At 43.2% G+C, this 19,685-nt stretch overlaps 1 protein-coding gene across 2 annotated transcripts in view; it reads right to left on the bottom strand.

Moving 5' to 3' along the window:
• LOC146372866 (uncharacterized) overlaps positions 1 to 19,685 on the bottom strand; it is a 39,240-nt gene that overhangs the window by 17,103 nt on the left and 2,452 nt on the right. For both annotated transcript variants that reach the window (XM_084950636.1, XM_084950637.1), the window contains 2 exons: positions 18,184 to 18,290; positions 4,508 to 4,632 (listed from right to left, as the gene is read on the bottom strand). In XM_084950636.1, coding sequence (XP_084806762.1) covers positions 4,508 to 4,632; positions 18,184 to 18,290 — 232 coding nt within the window. The remainder of the gene's footprint in view (positions 1 to 4,507; positions 4,633 to 18,183; positions 18,291 to 19,685) is intronic.

Here is a 19,685-nt window from a genome sequence, read left to right as displayed (position 1 = left end):
TTGAGCCTGCCAATTAGTATGATGGTATGATAAACCATGCTAATGGTATGATTTACCCTCCTGAGATGAGGAGCTTGTGTCATGACTTAACAAGGCCTTTTTATTTTGATACTTTCACAGTGCACTGAAAGTTTTGTTTGATAATCTCTGTTATTTTTCATTTTATTTTTATTTTTTGAACAGGCACTGATTTCTGTTTGTCAATTTCTTTTCTTTAAGCAGATCTGCACGTCGGGAATTAGAAGCGCTACACGTCGTCGAGAAAACCGTTACAAGTGAGTTTCTCCACATTAAAATGGGCTCAGGAGAAAGTCACTTATTTGGGACAATTAGAAAATGAGAGTCCCTCCCTAAAAAGGATTCAGCGAGGTAATCCGATCTAAAGTTTTTCTTTTTTCTTTTGAAATGACGTCATTTTGCTGAAAGTGGAAACTAAATGCGACGATGGGTTCCACTATCAGCAAAGAAAGAAAGAATGGATGAATGAATGAATGGAAATAAAAAACAAACTGACTGACTGGTAAAAGCTGACAAGACTTGACCACGACTCAAGGTTAACCCCCACCTGACAAAGGTGCAGACGAATTTATGTGCTTCTTTTTACAGGAGCAGAAAGATGACAGCAACATTCGAGGTTGCATGACGATTTAACCTTTTAAATGCCACTTTCTGTGTCTGTGCATCTACCAGGGGTGTTATTCACTAACTTGTGTTGCTTACAGAGGAAACTGTGAGAAAGTATGCATACGCCTGCGCAGCGCTAACACTTGCATTTTCTTTTCTACAGCACTACAGTTCTTCATGTGTTTGATCATGTGATTTATAAGAGGACTAGTTAATGTTTCTCTACTACAGGATTTCTGGGTTTATGTGTGAAGAAAACTGTGTTTACAGGTTATGAGCTATGGATGGCTAACTTTATGGTCTTTTTATGGCACCTCTGGAACCTGTCGACCTGCGTCTGACCACCGATGGTCAATGTGTATTGCTAATGTTTGTTTTTCTAAGAATGCATGTAGAGGATTCAGCAGAAGCGGACAAGTGACATGAGAAAAACAAATAAGAGATGCAGTGTTTATGGAATAGTTTAATATGGTGCTCATTAGCTGGCCACTTTTTGAGCTCATAGTGATTGATGAGTTGAGTGACTTTGCTTAAGAGAAGTCACCAGTTACATTAATGTTGACTGAGTACAAGGGATGATCCATGTCTGAGGCAAATTATGGAAATAATTGTAGTTTACTGATTTGAGAAAACCTGCACATGACACTTGTCTTGCTAGTGCTGAATACTTATTACTCTTATGATATAATTGTTTATAGGGGTGAAGTTTGATTTCACTTCCAGATCTTGTTTTCCAGGCCATGATGGTGTGTATGCAGGAGCCAGTTTTTAAGCAAATTTAATATGCAAAACACACTAACATCTTTTATTGCAGGATTATAGGTCCAGGATGGTGCTGCTCCAGAGGAGGAGATGCCCTGATGTCGCCTGGGACGTGATCTAGCTAACCTTTTTCTTTAAGACAGGAATCTGGTTTTGATGAGTTGACTCATGGGAGTGTCCATGTGTCAAGAGGAGGGATCCAGGATTAACATGAAACAATAAATTAACATTAAATTTTGTTTTATATGATTTTTGCAGCGATTTGTGTAATTAACAGTTCATTTACGGGTATTAAACCTACGCAAGTGGTGCATCCATGTTCAGATGAGGCTTTGATGGCCTATAAGTGAAGTTCACTGAACACAAAATGTGGTTTGATGATTGTTGACATGCTCTCCAAATAGAAGTTTTTCCTCCTAGCAAGGAAATACAGGTGCAGCAGTAATCTCCTGAGAAATCTTCAGAGGCCCAGTGAGAAGCGAGAACCATTCCAGGCATAGCTGACAGCCCAGGCAGTGGTTGAGGTCAAAGGTCAAGCTGGTTGGGGCCCATCATGAGATCAGACTTTGGAGCCACAGCAAGGACCACGAAACTGCGTTGGAATGAGATCTGTGCCAAGGGGGCTTTCCAGAGGCCAACAGAGGAGATTGTGGACAACGGACGGGCACCTGAAGGATGAGGGGAGCGTGCCAAGCTCCATCGACAGCACAGAGGGAGTCCAAGGATGGCATCATGATTCTGTGAAAGCACAGGAACCAGAAGCTATGGTGGTGATGACAGCAGTTTACTATGAACATCACCTAATGCTGTGTCACTATACTGTGCATACGATGACACACTGAAGACTGCTGGGATCATAACAGCAGTAAGATAACTGGACCCAGCACCCTTTCCACAGAGGGGTTTTTCTGCAGAGGATGGACAGTAGAAGAGTCATAAGTATTCCTACCGCAGGATGAAGGCCTGAAGTGAGGTGATGGGGGTTGATAGAGGCCATTTCAAGTGCTTCTGACCACTCCAACTGCCTGCAAAATAGCGGAGAGACCCTCCTGGATACATCAGAGCCACTGCAAAAAGGCTGAGGTCCCAGGAAACCCTGGCACCCCCAAGACAGCACATTAGGGAAATCTCACACTTGGTTGTTTCAGTGGTGAGGGGGGAGTGCTGATTGAGCCCCCGTAGGGTAAGCTCGCACTTCAACCTCCAGCCTCTGATCAACTCTAGGGCAACCAAGTGCGAGGTGTGACGGACCTGTGTGCAACCATGGGAAGGTGGACCCTCTTGGTTACCTTGACTACGACGCTCACCCTTACAGGACCCCAGCTGACGCCAACAACAGCTGAACCACGAGGCAGGCAGAAAAGATGGACACATGACAACTCTCACCTAAGAGACATGACGCAAGACCACATCCATCCGTGGATGAACAATGCCTGGTACCGTTATATCCACGACAGGACAAAGACAGAATCGGCAAATACACACTATTATGTCTGTTCCCATCTACCCAGTACGTCAACACACCCTACACTACATGTGTTCCTGGACCAACTCCCAGGGAAGAACTACTCCATGATACTAGCAGAGAAAGGGGGACTTTGTGTCCTCTTCAACAACACATGCTGCACTTACATACTGGACGATGTACACTCATTAAACATGACTGACGCCCTGAATGCTTTGAGACAGATCCAGCAGGCCCAAAATCAGGACTATGTAAGTGATACAAGTGACTGGTTTTCTTGGCTTCACACTGGCTCCTGGTTACAGGTGCTAAAAAGACTACTCATCGGAGTTGAAATATTTTTACTTTTATTTTGTGTCTTTGTAACGTGTATACTGCCATGTCTAAAACTCATGATTAACCGCATAATATTTTCTACTGTTGCTGCATATACAGCCGTGACAAATGATGATGATGACTCTGACCTGTTGGAACATGAAGACTTTGTGTGATTAATGACGATGTGACAGAAAATGTACGACAAGGTGTTACATACTGATATCTCATTTAAATTTTTACTGACAACAGGAGGGAATGTCAATAGGAAAATTGTACTTAGTAGTCAGTATAATCTTTTAATGATATAAGTTTGCATATGGTAGAATACTGCATGTACTCATTAGTGTTTAGAAGTATATAGTTGGTGGCATAGTGAAAGAATGTCTCATCCTAGGGGGCTTGTAACACTTCAAGGTGTTCTAGCGTCCACACCTACATCCTGGGAGCATGGGAAGAGGTCGTACCTTGTTTTATTGTTTTAACGTAGCTATGTCTGTTTTAGTCTAAGTGCCTTTTGTTTAGATGAACTGCTGGACTTCTTCACTGTGTTATCTAGGGTGAACCATCTAGGGTGAGGGGGAGACTACCCTCTTCCTGACCAAGGATGTTCCTTTTATGCTGTCATGTTATATGACCCTTTGATCAGCAGGACCGGGGCAGTTTCTCAGTGCGAGTCTCAGTTCTGGAGACTGCCCTTGCTAGCAAGAAGTTCTGTGTGTTTCTCTTCTCTGAGTCTTTACTGAAGAAGTGTTTTAGAGTATATTTCTTAACAAGTCATAAACACAAATATAAGACTAATTCTGACTAATGCTCCAGCAGTTTTCCAGGTGTCCCACCACTTGCACAGAAATCCAGTGTTTCCATCAGTTAAAAACCCATTTCAAACAAACTCTGTTCCCACATTTCACTAGATTTCATCAGACGCTTACCCTCCTCTGAAGTTAACACAGTGATCCTACCTATGATTAATCCTGCCTTTCCAAAGCTGCTCACTTCATTGCCTATGTCCTGTTGTATTATAATATAACTTTATATTTTTCCCTTTTCTTTTGCTTCCTATGCTCCCCTCTGTCTGTTTCTCAAAAATAAGTTACAATAAAATTCTCCTTAATATGTATTTGTACGTCTACAAGAAAATTCAATTTATATTTGCCACTCAAAATTAATTTATTTGAAACATATTACTTACACCGTAACAATGTCTTTATTGTCAATTTCTTGTCAAATCCTTGTCTGGCATTTTCTGAATGTTTAGTGACCCCAAACATACATGTATTATTGGAACCAATAATAGAGGTTTTAATAATGCAACACTACAACCGTTATCTCTTTACTGACCTGTTTTTCGTCTGTGCGGTGTTCCAGATAAGCCGATACCAGTAGTGTCCTTGTGCCTTTAACCTTCTTAATGCTCTGGGTGGATTGTTGTCTCTGAAGCTCCATTGTTCTTGGCAGTTGCAAAGCTGTAGATATTTAATTCAGTTTTATTTATCTAGTGCTAAATCATTACATCAGGACAGAGCAGTTGGGGGTGATGGGAGGTAGACAGGACAAAAGACACACTGAGGAAGAGAGCCAGAGATTAGCAATAAGCAATGAATAAATGCAGAGTGGTATATAAACAGTGACTAAAAAGGTGAGTGAAGAATAAACACGCAATGCATCATGGGAGTGTGAATGTGAAAATAAACATTTGTCATTCTCCATAACGATCACCCTGACAACTTAAATTACAAATGTTAAATATTTCACAGTAAATGTCAAAGACCAGCTCAAAGCAAAGCTAAAGACACTTTAATTATAATTATGCTATAAATCTATAACTTTTGGTAATCATGATAATCATTATGGTAATTTATGTAGTCTTATGTGTATTTAATTAAGTTCTGTATTCCACTCCAGCTAATCTGTATTTACTGTAGCCTTTATCACTATACTTGTATTATATTTATTTTGTTCTTGTACTGTGGATCTGAAACCTGAATGAGGGACTGTTGGAAATTTGGAGTAGCTATAATCTCGCTCTGCTGCACACCAGTGCCATGCTCTGTATTTAAATTACTGTATAAAAACATCAACCTTATCAAATAAAAGTTAAATAACAAATCAATATACATGTATACATATATTAAAAAAAACCTGGTGTAATGGCTAAGCAAATTTATTTTTCTTAAATATATAAGACCTTCATGTGCACCAGTTTAAAAAAAAAAGACAATGCATTTATATATTTTTATACAAAGGAATCGGCTCTTCATATATTCCCTTACTGTTATAGAAAATATTATTTACTCTGAAGCTTCCTTTTCTCCATTTATGGTCAGCATTCCTACAGGTTCTCTTTTAAATTCTAACTATTGTTACAATTCTTCAGAATCCTTTTTGTTTTCCAGAGATGCAACATCATCAAGAACCCTCCATAAAGCTGGGACATTTTTACTATTTATCACTGACTGAGGAAACTAAGATTAACCCCAGGTTTCTTTTAAGCGCCGTAACCAGGCTGACCAAAAGTCCGAGCTATTTTGAAGACATAATTTCTTTAACTTTAAATAGTAATGAATTTTTACTTTATTCACAAAGATTTTAACCATTAGAGAAAGTTGTTTTCATAAAAATTTCACCAAAATAAACTATATTAACAAAAGTATTCATTCACCCATCCAAATAATTGAATTCCAATCAAGTAGTTGTCCACAGGTGTATAAAATCTAGCACCTATGCATGCAGACTGCTTCTACAAACAATCATGAAGGAATGGGTTGCTCTCAGGAGCTCAATGAATTCCAGTGTGGTACTGCGATAGAATGCCACTAGTACAATCAGGAAATTTTCTCACTACTAAATATTCCACAGTCAGCTGTTAGTGGTATTAAAACAACGTGGGAACAACAGCAACACAGTCACATTGTCGGCCATATAAAATCAGCTAGTGGGATTAGAGGATGCTGAAGTGCATAGTATGCAGATGTCACCAACTTTCTTCAGAGTCAGTCACTACAGACCTCCAAACTTCCTGTGGTCTTCAGATTAACTCAAAAACAGTGCGTAGAGATCTTCATGGAATGGGTTTCCATAAAGTGACTGTTAAGCGACAGCCAATCAAAACACAAAACACATCAGGAGACTGCTGGTAGTTGGTGTGAAAGGGGTGTGGAAAGGGATTGGAGTGAAAGGACTGGGGGGTAAAGTTAATACGCAGAGCTGGTGGTGTGTTTTTTTTTGCTTTGTAAAGAATGTATGCGTGCAGACAACCAACCACACCCTTCTAGTCAGAAACAAGAACTAAATTGTTATTTGCACTTAATTCAATAAAGGATCTGCATTTTACCTGATGTCCCCTGGTGACCACATTTTTTGATGAATTGGCAACACTACACCTTAAATCCATGATAACATAGTCCTTCCAGTCGGATTAGCATGGTCACTGTGGGATTGCCTAGAAATGTTTAAGAGATCAGCGTAAGAGCCCATGCCTAGCAGACATCCAGGATGACTCCTCTCACTCCTTCACTCAGGGTTGCAGACTGGAATGCACCACAAGAAGTGGGAGCTAAATATTCACCTCAGCCTGTCTCCCATTAGGTACTTGATAGATTGATGGAGGATGATAGTAGGTTGCAGTGACAGGTGATGGATATGCACAGAAAGTTTGATGCTCACACTCCACTTAATGAACCACCAGTGCGCCTGTGGTCAAACACCTATTCTTCAGAGACATCTGAGGAAGCTCAACAGCAGGAACCTCCAAAGCAATATGGCAGTGTGCATTGACCTCTATCATTCCCCACACTTATGCAAAGTAGTGAATCCGCTCTGTGTTATGGAGAAGATGATTAGCAGCTGCCTGGCCAATGACAGCACCCTTATACTGTTTCCCCAGTGCAAATGCCAGAATACTGCACCCCTTACCTCCCACAAAACAGTGAATCACTGCCCAGCAGACCTCTACACTCCCATCACCATGAGACTCTGTACCGTGGGCCAAAGCCCACACTCCTGGCATTCACTAAAGGCGACCCCGGAGAGTTTGCCAGACTTCAGGTCACCCTGGAAATCTGCTACCTGAAGATGCTATAGAGCGCTTCAAGTACCAAATTTTAGTGGCTCATCTGCAATATGAGACAGCGCTTCTTATTGCAGATTTATACATTAATTCGCCACAGCCTTATGCTGATACAATGGCGAGTCTCACAAAGCACTATGGGCAACCTCACCAGCTAGCTCTCAGAAAGATTGATGACCTTATGTACACCCCTAACATTGCATGTTGTCACACCGGGCGGTTCAAACAGTTTATCCTGAAAGTGAGAGCACTAGTTGGGATGTTAGACTAGCTTGGAGTCACAGGTCAGACTGAACTTAACTGTGGGTCATGCAATGGTGAGCACACCCTAGAAACCTATACAATCCTGGACGGTGGTTCTGAGGGGACCATTCTTCTCCCTGTTGCAGCACAGAGACTGAAGCTGACTGGTGAGGCCTCCGAACGGTTCAGCATGACCTCTGAGTTCTGCATGGCACTGCAGTGTCATTCGTAATCTCCTCAGCTAACCATCCACAGAGGTCCTTTAAGACAGCGGTCCCCAACCTTTTTTGCGCCACGGACCGGTTTTTGCCCGACAATATTTTCATGGACCGGCCTTTAAGGTGTCGTGGATAAATACAACAAAATAAAACTAGTACCGGTAATGAAAAAAAGAAAATTTATTCATAACACACGTGAAAAGACCAAGGAAAACCGAGTAAACGATAAAAACGATAACAAAATAATGCTGAAAACCGATAAAAACCCTGAAAACTATACATTTCACACCTGAGCCTCAACTCTCGCGGCCCGGTACCAAACGACTCATGGACCGGTACCGGTCCGAGGCCCGGGGGTTGGGGACCGCTGCTTTAAGATACAGAAGGCATTCACAGCTGACCAGCTGAGCCTGGCTGAACATACATACCCAGTGAAAGCACTGCAGAGGGGATATAAGTACTTGACAGGTCTCCTCATTTCAACATTTAGCAGAGTGCATCCGTTGCTGTTAATTGGGTAAGATTACCTCATTACTCCAATAGAACCTGTGGATCTAGGCTGGACACTCCAGGGGTCCACCAGGATTGCCAAGCAGCAGTTCACCACACAGCAGTGCCTGCATATCTCCACACTCTCACCAGAGGCTGAGCTGCTACAGAACGTGGAGAAATTGTGGCAAGTTGATGTCCTTCCCTACAGAGGTGAGAAGGTTGTCACACATCCTAGGAAGGATTCACCAAACTATTCACCACCTCCTTTGGGTGGTGCTGTCACTTGTCGTTTGCCCTCTCTGCGGTAGAGTATCACTTCCTGTTCCTCTTCCAACACACAGTGGTGTGTTTGAGTAGCTTATCTGCTTAGCAATTTAATTAGAAACTTTTAGATAACTTATTTTTTTCATAGTATAACCTTCACGTGCTTCATCCGAAGCAAACTTTCTTTGTACTCACTCCCCAATTTATTGCCAAAGTATTCACTCACTGTGTCTTTACTGTTTCACCAGCTTAGCTTAGCTTGTAGCCGACTCGCTAGCAGCATGGCCTCTTTACTTTACAAAGAGTAAAACAGTGAAATGTGGATTATTAAACATTAGGTCTCTCTCTTCCAACTCTCTGTTATTAATGAGTTAATTGATCAACAAATCGATTTACTCTGCCTTACAGAAAACTGGTTGCAGCAGGATGATTATGTTAGATTAAATGAATCAACACCCCCGAGTTATTCTAACCATAAGAAACTTCGGCAGCAATTTTTCACACCAGCCTGTCAATCAACCAGCCTGGTTGATTGACAGGCAGACATACTTTTAATTTGAAAGCCTGACAAGCCTTAGCCTCGTCCACCCCAGCTGCAAAACTCAAACACCAGTCTTATTCGTTATCATCTATCGTCCACCTGGGCCACACAGAGTTTCTGTCTGATTTCTCAGACTTTTTATCTGATTTAGTTCTCAGCTCAGATAAAATAATTATTGTGGGTGATTTTAACATCCATGTAGATGCTAAAAATGACAGCCTCAACATGGCATTTAATCTGTTATTAGACTCAATTGGCTTCTCTCAAAATGTAAAAGAACCCACCCACCACTTTATTCACACTCTAGATCTTGTTTTAACATATGGCATAGAAACTGAACATTTATCAGTGTTTCCTGAAAACCCTCTCCTGTCTGATCATTTCCTGATAACATTTACATTTACATTAATTGATTACACAGCAGTGGAGAGTAGACTTTATCACAGTAGATGTCTTTTTGAAAGTGCTGTAACTAAGTTTGAGAATATAATCCACCCACTGTTATCATCTTCAATGCCCTGTACCAACACAGAGCAGAGCAGCTACCTGAACGCTACTCAAACAGAGGTCGATTATCTTGTTAATAACTTTGCCTCCTCACTACGTACGACTCTGGATACTGTAGCTCCGGTGAAAACTAAGGCCTCAAATCAGAAGTATTTAACTCTGTGGTATAATTCTCAAACAGGTAGCTTAAAGCAAATAACTTGCAAGCCGGAGAGGAAATGGCGTGTCACAAATTTTGAAGATCATCTTTTAGCCTGGAGAAATAGAAAGAAAGCCCTCCGCAAAGCCAGAACATCTTACTATTCATCACTGATTGAAGAAAATAAGAACAACCCCAGGTTTCTCTTCAGCACTGTAGCCAGGCAGACAAAAAGTCAGAGCTCTGTTGAGCCAACCATCCCTTTAACGTTAACTAGTAATGACTTCATGAACTTCTTCACAGATAAAATTTTAATCATTAGAGAACAAAATACCTATAATCATCTCACAGATGTAACATTATCTACAGCTACTTTCAGTTCCATTGATATTCATCCAGAGTTAGTTAAGTATAGGCGCATCTCCAACCTTCCTTTCATATCAAAAATCCTTGAAAGAGTAGTTTTCAAACAGCTAACAGATCATCTGCAGAGGAATGGCTTATTTGAAGAGTTTCAGTCAGGTTTCAGAGCTCATCACAGCACAGAAACAGCTTTAGTGAAGGTTACAAATGATCTTCTTATGGCCTCTGACAGTGGACTCATCTCTGTGCTTGTCCTGCTAGAACTCAGTGCAGCGTTTGATACTGTTGACCATAATATTCTATTAGAGCGATTAGAACATGTTGTAGGTATTACAGGTACTGCGCTGCAGTGGTTTGTATCATATCTATCTAATAGAATTTGTTCATGTAAATGGAGAGTCCTCTTCATACACTGATGTTAATTATGGTGTTCCACAGGGTTCAGTGCTAGGACCAATTCTGTTTACATTATACATGGTTCCCTTAGGCAGCATCATTAGAAGACATAACATACATTTTCACTGCTATGCAGATGACACCCAGCTCTATCTATCCATGAAGCCAGATATGTCTGTGAAGGTTCTCAGTCCAACTTCACCCCCGATCAGATTTGCACACTATTAGACCTCTCTACATATTTCAAATACAACAAGGGTTTCTACAGACAAAAACATGGCTGCGCCATGGGCTCCCCGGTGTCACCTATTGTAGCCAACCTTTACATACAGGAAATGGAAAGAAAGGCTCTTGGCTCTTTTAAAGGGAGAGTACCCAGCCACTGGTACAGATATGTAGACGACACCTGGGTCAAAATGAAAACACAAGAAGGGGAATCCTTCACTGCTCACATTAACGCCGTGGATAAAAACATCAAGTTCACCAGGGAAGACACAAAGGATAACTGTTTGCCTTTCCTGGACTGCGGTGTGCACATCGAAGAGAATGGCAACCTCAACATTGAAGTTTACCGGAAGCCCACACACACGGACCAGTACCTCCTCTTTGACTCCCATCACCCTCTGGAACACAAACTTGGAGTCATTAGGACCCTACACCACCGGGCAGAGAATGTGGGCGTTTATAGTCAGCAAAGCTGCACAGAAAAGAAGATCAGACACCAGCGAGGGAGGATAAGAAAGACAGACGCAACAACATTGTCATCCCCTATGTAGCTGGTGTATCAGAGAAACTCAGGAGAGTTTTCTCCAAGCACGACATCCCAGTGTATTTCAGACCCAGCAACACTCTAAGACAAAAACTGGTTCATCCAAAAGACAAAACTCCAAAACACAAACTTAACAATATGGTGTATGCTGTACAGTGTAGCGAGGAATGCCCAGACCTCTACATTGGAGAGACCAAACAGCCACTTCACAAGCGCATGGCACAACATAGAAGAGCCACCTCCACAGGACAAGACTCGGCAGTCCATCTGCATCTAAAGGACAAAGGTCACTCTTTCGAGGAAGCCAATGTTCACATTTTGGACAGAGAAGACAGATGGTTTGAAAGAGGAGTGAAAGAAGCCATTTACATCCACTGTGAGCGACCATCTTTGAACAGAGGCGGTGGTTTATGACACCAACTGTCTGCCATCTATAATCCAGTTTTGAGATCCCTTCCCATACACCTTAATGCCCACTCACACCCTGGGCCAGCTGACCTCAGGAAATCACACGATAGGATAGGGTGGGGCTAGGGTTTCACAATGAGCTCACCCGGAACCTTGGCTGATTGTGACCTACACCTGTTTTCACACCTTGGCTCATGTGATTAGGTAGAGGATCACCAGGGGGTCCTTTGTCCCTCTTTGGGGGAAAACTCCCACAGGGTTTAAATCTGGGACTCCCCACCATTTGACCCTAGAACTGGAGAAGCTTCTCGGATGAGAGGTGAAACGTCTTCAGGCAACCTAAATAAGTCCAGATGCTTTTCTTTCCAAGCTCCTTAGACTATGAAGCCAGATAACACACACCAATTAAACTGCAGGAATGTCTTAAAGACATAAAGACCTGAATGGCCTCTAACTTTCTGCTTCTTCATTCAGATAAAACTGAGGTCATTCTACCTGGCCCTGAAAATCTTAGAAATATGGTATCTAACCAGATTCTTACTCTGGATGGCATTACCTTGGCCTCCAGTAACACTATGAGGAACCTTGGAGTCATTTTTGACCAGGATATGTCCTTCAACGCACATATTAAACAAATATGTAAGACTGCTTTCTTCTATTTGCGCAACATCTCTAAAGTTAGAAATATCCTGTCTCAGAGTGACGCTGAAAAACTAGTTCTGCATTTATCAATTCTAGGCTGAGCTACTGTAATTCGTCATTTTCAGGAAGTCCTAAAAACTGCCTGAAAAGCCTTCAGTTAATTCAAAATGCTGCAGCAAGAGTACTGACAGGGACTAGAAAGAGAGAGCAGATTTCTCCTGTATTGGCTTCCCTTCATTGGCCCCCTGTTAAATTGAATTCAAAATCCTGCTCCTCACATACAAGGTCTTAAATAAACCTTATTTAAGACCATCTTATCTTAATGACCTTATAGTACCATATCACCCCATTAGAGCACCTCGCTCTCACACTGCAGGCTTACTTGTTGTTCCTAGAGTATTTAAAAGTAGAATGGGAGGCAGAGCCTTCAGTTTTCAGGCCCCTCTTCTGTGGAACCAGCTTGCAGTTTGTATTTGGGAGACAGACACTATCTCTACTTTTAAGATTAGGCTTTTTGCTAAAGCATACATTTAGGGCTGGAGCATGTGACCCTGAATCCTCCTTTAGATATGCTGCAATAGGTGTACACTGCTGGGGGATTTCCATGATGCATTAACTATTTATTCTTCAGTCACCTTTGTCATTCAACATGTCTTAATAGACCTCTCCGCATTGAATCACACTTGTGATTAATCTCTGGCTCTCTTTCATGTCTTTCATCCTGTCTTCCTTCTCTCACCCCAACCGGTTGCAGCAGATGGCCGCCTCTCCCTGAGCCTGGTTCTGCCGGAGGTTTCTTCCTGTTAGAAGGGAGTTTTTCCTTCCCACTGTCACCAAAGTGCTTGCTCATAGGGGGTCATACGGACTGAAGACTGAAAAACTAGTAAAGGCAAGTTATGCAGTTAAAGTGTCTGAAGAAAAACTGAACAAAGCTGTGGAGTTCTGATTCATCCCACATCATATGGTGAACGGCAATGGGAAGAATAGAACTGTCTTAAATTGCTTATTCAGTTATAAGGGGAACAACCTCAAAGAACTGCTGTTGCCTGGCCCCAGCTGAAGTTCCAGTTTGTTGGAGGTCCTGAGCATTTTCACAGAGCATGCAGTCGCAATCAGCAGCAACATCAAAGGTATGTTTCACCAAGTGAGGCTGCTCCCTGAAGACAAGTCCTTGTTACAATTCCTGTGGCGAGGGCTAAAGACAGGGGAACCACCTGGCATCTACACCTGGCAGGTTCTCCCATTTGAAACCACATGGAGTTCCTGTTGTGGCACCTTTGCGCTCCAGAAACGTGTGTTTGACCACAGCCAACCAGGGGAGGATGTCTGCCTGTCTATAGAAAGGTCCTTTTATGTGGACAACTGACAACAAAGTCTCCCTTCCACGGAAGAAACCCAGAAGTAAACTAACAGCATTGATATATTAGGGGGAGTTTGAGCTGCAGCAATGGGCCAGTAACACCTGAGTTCATCAACCACTGGCTGAGAGAAGCTAAGTCAGAGAGTATGAACCATGGCTCAGTGAAGCAGGTGCTTACCCACGAGAACCCGCACTGGTAATTCGCTGCCTCTGCAACTCAGACGCTTTGAGGTACAAATACCATATGTCCAAACGATCCACCCCCAAAATGCGAAATATATATCTAGTCCTAGCACGTCTGCACAACCCGCTAGGATTCATTGTCCCATTCACAACATAGGCCAAGACTCTATTACAGCAGCTGTGGGACAGACAACGAGACTGGGATGACCCTTCACTCGGGTGCTACAGCAGCGGCAGAACTGGGAGGAGTTACCACATCTCTCCCGCATATCCATACCTCATTGCTATATGAGCTCAGAAATGGAGACTTTGAACTTGAAGAGAGAGATCCACGTATTTGCAGATACCTCAGGAGAGGGCTTATTGGCCAGTGGTCTACCTACCTACTGAAAAAACAAACACCTATGTGGCGGTATCATTCTTGGCAGGTTTGGGGGTTGCTCCAAGGAAACAACAGTCAGTGCCCAGACTGGAACTGTGTGCTGCACTAACAGCTGCTCAGTTGGCCATAGTACTACAAAGAGAACTGACAGTGAGTATCTGCAATAAATATCATCTTCTAGACAGACTCCACCACAGTCCTCACAGAGCTCCAGTCTGACTCCAACAACCCAACTGATGATATCACACAAGGAAAAGCTGTGGCAGGTGGAGTCATCCCCTAAATTCCTGCAGAAAACATCTGAATTCTGGAACACACCAACCATCACTTGAGAGACAGAAGATCCTATTGAATGATGAAAACCACCATATGTCATTTGAAAGAAGCTGCTAAGATGTCTATGTTCCCAGATGCTGATCAGTTCTCCTCCTTTATTGTCCTGACAGAGGCGGTCGGCCCTGACGGTCCCGTCATGTGGTGGCAGCTCAGAAAGCCAATCTGTCTGCTGAAGACTACCAGGAAGCTGAAAGAGAGGTCCTAAGACAAGCCCAACAAGACAGCTTTGCTGAGGAGTTCAGTCATCTGAGTGCTGGCAAGCCAGTGCCTACCACCAGTAGGTTGCTCCCCCTAGCTCCAGAGTATGATGATGATGTCATCCATCCAGTGATCTTGGACTCTCGGCCTAAAGTGACCCAGCTCATTGCGGTTTACAAGGACCTTCATCATCCAGGAGCTATTTGCTGTGCCACAGATATTGGATTCTAAATGGTCGACAAGTTGTTAGGCACCACCAGCATTCCTGCCCAGACTGACAGAGGTGGAGAGCCACTCCATCTGTAACAAGGATGGCTGACCTGCCACCTTGCAGACAGCGGTTACTGAAGCCTCCATTTATTTCAACTGGAAATGACTGTTTTGGATCATTCACAGTGAAGGTTGGTTGCTTCAGACCCAAACTGTTCCAAAAGAGGTGCTCAGAACAGTACTTTTTGAGGTAGAGGGAATTCTAAACTCTAAACCACTGAGATATGTGTTGAGTGATGTGGCAGATATTGATTCTGTAACCCCAAGCTTGCTCCCAGATCTTCAGACATGTGCCAAATGGCACACGGAACCTGAACAGCAATGAAGGTCGGCCACTGAAAGCCTAAATTGGCTGTTAAGCGACAGCCAATCAAAACACTCCCTGATGGCAATTCAATAAAGGATCTGCATTCTGCCCCCTGGTGGGCACATTTTTTGATGAACCAGCAGGACTGCTCCTTAAATCCACTATAACAACCATGTCACCCTTTGCACTTTGCTCTCAGACTGCTGGCTTATTTGTGGTTCCAGGGGTATTTAAAAGTGGAATGGGAGGCAGAGCCTTCAGCCCCCTTACTGGGAGCTCTTTATATTGTTCTGTGGGACCAGTTCCCAGTATTGATTGAGGTTTTTTATGCTTAAAACATTCACTAGATCAGTGATTCTCAAACTGCATTTATTAAGGCTGTTGTGTTTTTAACATGTTTTAATGTTTTGTATTTTGTTCTATTTAATCTGAACAAGCTCCTAAAAAAGTCTGTGATCACTGTCGGCCCGTCTCAGTATTAATCATCACTGTTCATTTTAAAGCTCAGCTTTTAAAACATTATGATGTAACTACAGCCCAGCCCATGCAGCAGTATATTAATGACTACCTTATATTGCAGTTGTTCTCCTGACTGAAGTTTGGTCCGTTTACATCATCACGACATGCATTTGCATTTGTCCCTAACCTTCGGGAACCCTCACATTAACTTTTATCGAGTGGAAAAAAAGTTAGCGTTCATCCTCCAGCTTCACCGTGTTTATATTATGCTAACCATAGCTGTGTAGCTAGCCAGCACACAGAACATCATTAAATATACCAGCTAGCCCAACTTCAGATAGTAACCCTACAAATGCTACTCCAGCTGTGGATAAAAACATCAAGTTCACCAGGGAAGACACAAAGGACAACTGTTTGCCTTTCCTGGACTGCGCTGTGCACATTGAAGAGAACGGCAAACTCAACATCGAAGTTTACCGGAAGCCCACACACACGGACCAGTACCTCCTCTTTGACTCCCATCACCCTTTGGAACACAAACTTGGAGTAATTAGGACCCTACACCACCGGGCAGAACATGTTCCCTCTAAGCCTGAAGGAAAAAAGAAGGAACACACACATGTAAAGGAAGCACTCAAAACGTGCGGCTATCCTAAATGGGCGTTCTTAAAGTCAGCAAAGAGGCACAGAAAAGAAGACCAGACACCAGCGAGGGAGGATAAGAAGGACAGACGCAACAACATTGTCATCCCCTATATAGCCGGTGTATCAGAAAAACTTAGGAGAGTTTTCTCCAAGCATGACATCCCGGTGCATTTCAGACCCAGCAACACGCTCAGACAAAAACTGGTTCACCCGAAAGACAAAACGCCAAAACACAGACTTAACAATGTGGTGTATGCGGTACAGTGCAGCGAGGAATGCCCAGACCTCTACATTGGAGAGACCAAACAGCCACTTCACAAGCGCATGGCACAACACAGAAGAGCCACCTCCACAGGACAAGACTCAGCAGTCCATCTGCATCTTAAGGATAAAGGACACTCTTTCGAGGATGCCAATGTTCACATTTTGGACAGAGAGGACAGATGGTTTGAAAGAGGAGTGAAAGAAGCCATCTATGTCCACTGTGAGCGACCATCTTTGAACAGAGGCGGGGGTTTACGACACCAACTCTCTGCCATCTATAATCCAGTTTTGAGATCCCTTCCCAGACGCCTTAACGCCCACTCACATCCTGGGCCATCTGACCTCAGGAATTCGCATGATAAGGTGGGGCCAGGTTTCACAATGAACACACCCGAAACTCTGGCTGATTGGGACCCACACCCAGTTTCACACCTTGGCTCAGGCGATTAGAGGATCATCAGGGGGTCCTTTTGTCCCTCTGTGGGGGGATACTCCCACTAGGTTTATATCTGGGACTCTCCACCATTTGACCTTAGAACTGAAGAAGCTTCTCGGATGAGAGGTGAAACGTCTTCAAGTAACTTAAAGAAGTCCAGACGCTTTTCTTTGCAAGCTCCTTTGACTACGATGACCTGGATGACTGAGAACCTTCACAGACCTACTGCTGTTTAGTTTTCTGTCTTCATTTATTTTGGAAGTGATAGCAGAGCTGTACATTTTAATTTTTGCTGTTTGTGATTAATCTGTCTGATTTTTGGCTTCACGACCCTCCTTCGTAGTTCATGTACGTCAAAGCTCAGATTGCTCTTCGTGGTGTTTCAGTCGACGACACAAAATGTGGTGGCCTTGCTGGATCCGCTGCCCACCCGCCATGTGATGACACCGCTCTCAATACACCGCTGCTGCGGCGCTACTCCCTCTCTCACATAGAGCCGGCTCATCGATATTGGCTGGGATCGCGGCACCGTGGAAAAGGGCAGTGTTTTTACCATCAGCGTGACAGCGCAGTGGCGTCTTTGCAGTGTTAAGTCCCAGGGAAACGAGCCCGCCAGCTCTATGTAGTGGCCGTGACCACTGGTGATAAAGAAAGACTGCTCTTCATAGAGGACTCACGCTTGGGGAGACGTTTTCTGGTTTACTCCACCTCCCAGAAGAGCCTTGGGAATTCTTGTGTCGTCTTTGCATACCTCCCCAATGGTATATTATTTAATCCAAAAAATTTTTGGAGATTTCCTGCGTACCACCAAAGAGAGCCCAAGTACCACTAGTGGTACGCGTACCACCGTTTGAGAAAAACTGCACTAGATCAACTGACTCCGAATCTTCCCTTAATTATGCTGCAGTAGGTCCAGGCTGTTAGGGTTTCCCATTATGCAATAGACACTTCTTCGCTCACCAGTTTTCATGATCTGTGTGTTTAAAGACCATTTTGCAGTACACCAATAGTTATTATTGATCTCTGGCTGTCTTTTTTCCAGTAAACAGTAAACCCCATTTGAAATAGCAATGAAAATGAACTAAAAAGTTTAAAATTAGGCAGTATTCAGTAAAATTTAGCTTACCAACATGTCCTTGACTACTCTTCTGAATCACATTTAGTTGATGTAAGATTGGCGAACTTGAAACTCCTCCGTAGTACAGGATCCAGTGGGCGAAGGTTTTGTCAGTCCTACAGAGATGACACACACACACACACACACACACATGTATATTTCATATATATACATATATATATATGAAATATACATGTGTGTGTGTGTATATATATATATACACACACACACACACACACACACACACACACATATATATATGTATGTATATATATATATATATTAAAAAAAACACCCAGCTCGCCCCTGCGGGCGGTTTATCCTTCAAGCTCGGGTCCTCTACCAGAGGCCTGGGAGCTTGAGGGTCCTGCGCAGTATCTTAGCTGTTCCCAGGACTGCGCTCTTCTGGACAGAGATCTCCGATGTTGTTCCCGGGATCTACTGGAGCCACTCGCCTAGCTTGGGAGTCACTGCACCTAGTGCTCCGATTACCACGGGGACCACCGTCACCTTCACCCTCCACATCCTCTCGAGCTCTTCTCTGAGCCCTTGGTATTTCTCCAACTTCTCGTGTTCCTTCTTCCTGATATTGCTGTCATTCGGAACCGCTACATCGATCACTACAGCCGTCTTCTTCTGTTTGTCTACCACCACTATGTCCGGTTGGTTAGCCACCACCATTTTGTCCGTCTGTATCTGGAAGTCCCACAGGATCTTTGCTCGGTCATTCTCCATCACCCTTGGGGGCATCTCCCATTTTGACCTCGGGACTTCCAGGTTATACTCGGCACAGATGTTCCTGTACACTATGCCGGCCACTTGGTTATGGCGTTCCATGTATGCCTTGCCTGCTAGCATCTTGCACCCTGCTGTTATGTGCTGGATATATATATATATATATACACACACACATACATAATATGTATGTAGGGTACATCTGTCACCATCTTACAATGCTGTGATTGCAGCAATTACCCAACTCTCTGTGAATGGTACTCATGACCACTGATCAGTGGTTGTTGATCAATGGTCATGAGAATTTGCATAATTAAGATCAAGGAACTGACCTCCCAGCCCATTGTTCCTTCAGTGGGCTGGTTTCAGTCATTATGCAAATGTACTGTTTATAAGATTGGGGAAGCCTGCAGTCAGCTGAGACTGAAGAAGTCACTTGGATGAGTGACGAAACGTTTCTCCCACAAAACGCTACGTCCAGATGAACAGAATCAACTTTTTGGAGATTTACTTTCCTGGATGATTGAGAATGCATCAAGACATATACGTACATATATATACATACATACATACACTCACACACATACTGAGATACAGTAATGTTCTGATTCTCATATATGAATGATCATGGGCTATTTGTAGCACATGCTGACTCAAACTAGCCGGGACCACTATCTGTTGGACTACACTCCAGTCCCCTCCAGGCTTTGGGATCCACTTGTGCATCAGCAACCCATCACAAACAAAAAATGTCTGCTTCCTGTCTCCCGTCGGAC

Source organism: Perissodus microlepis, chromosome 14, assembly GCF_051167445.1.
Source record: "Perissodus microlepis isolate ML-2025 ecotype Zambia chromosome 14, ASM5116744v1, whole genome shotgun sequence".
In the NCBI taxonomy this organism is placed as follows: domain Eukaryota; kingdom Metazoa; phylum Chordata; class Actinopteri; order Cichliformes; family Cichlidae; genus Perissodus; species Perissodus microlepis.
The sequence above is the reverse complement of the archived record's forward strand: the minus strand, read 5'-3'. Positions and strand labels throughout refer to the sequence as shown.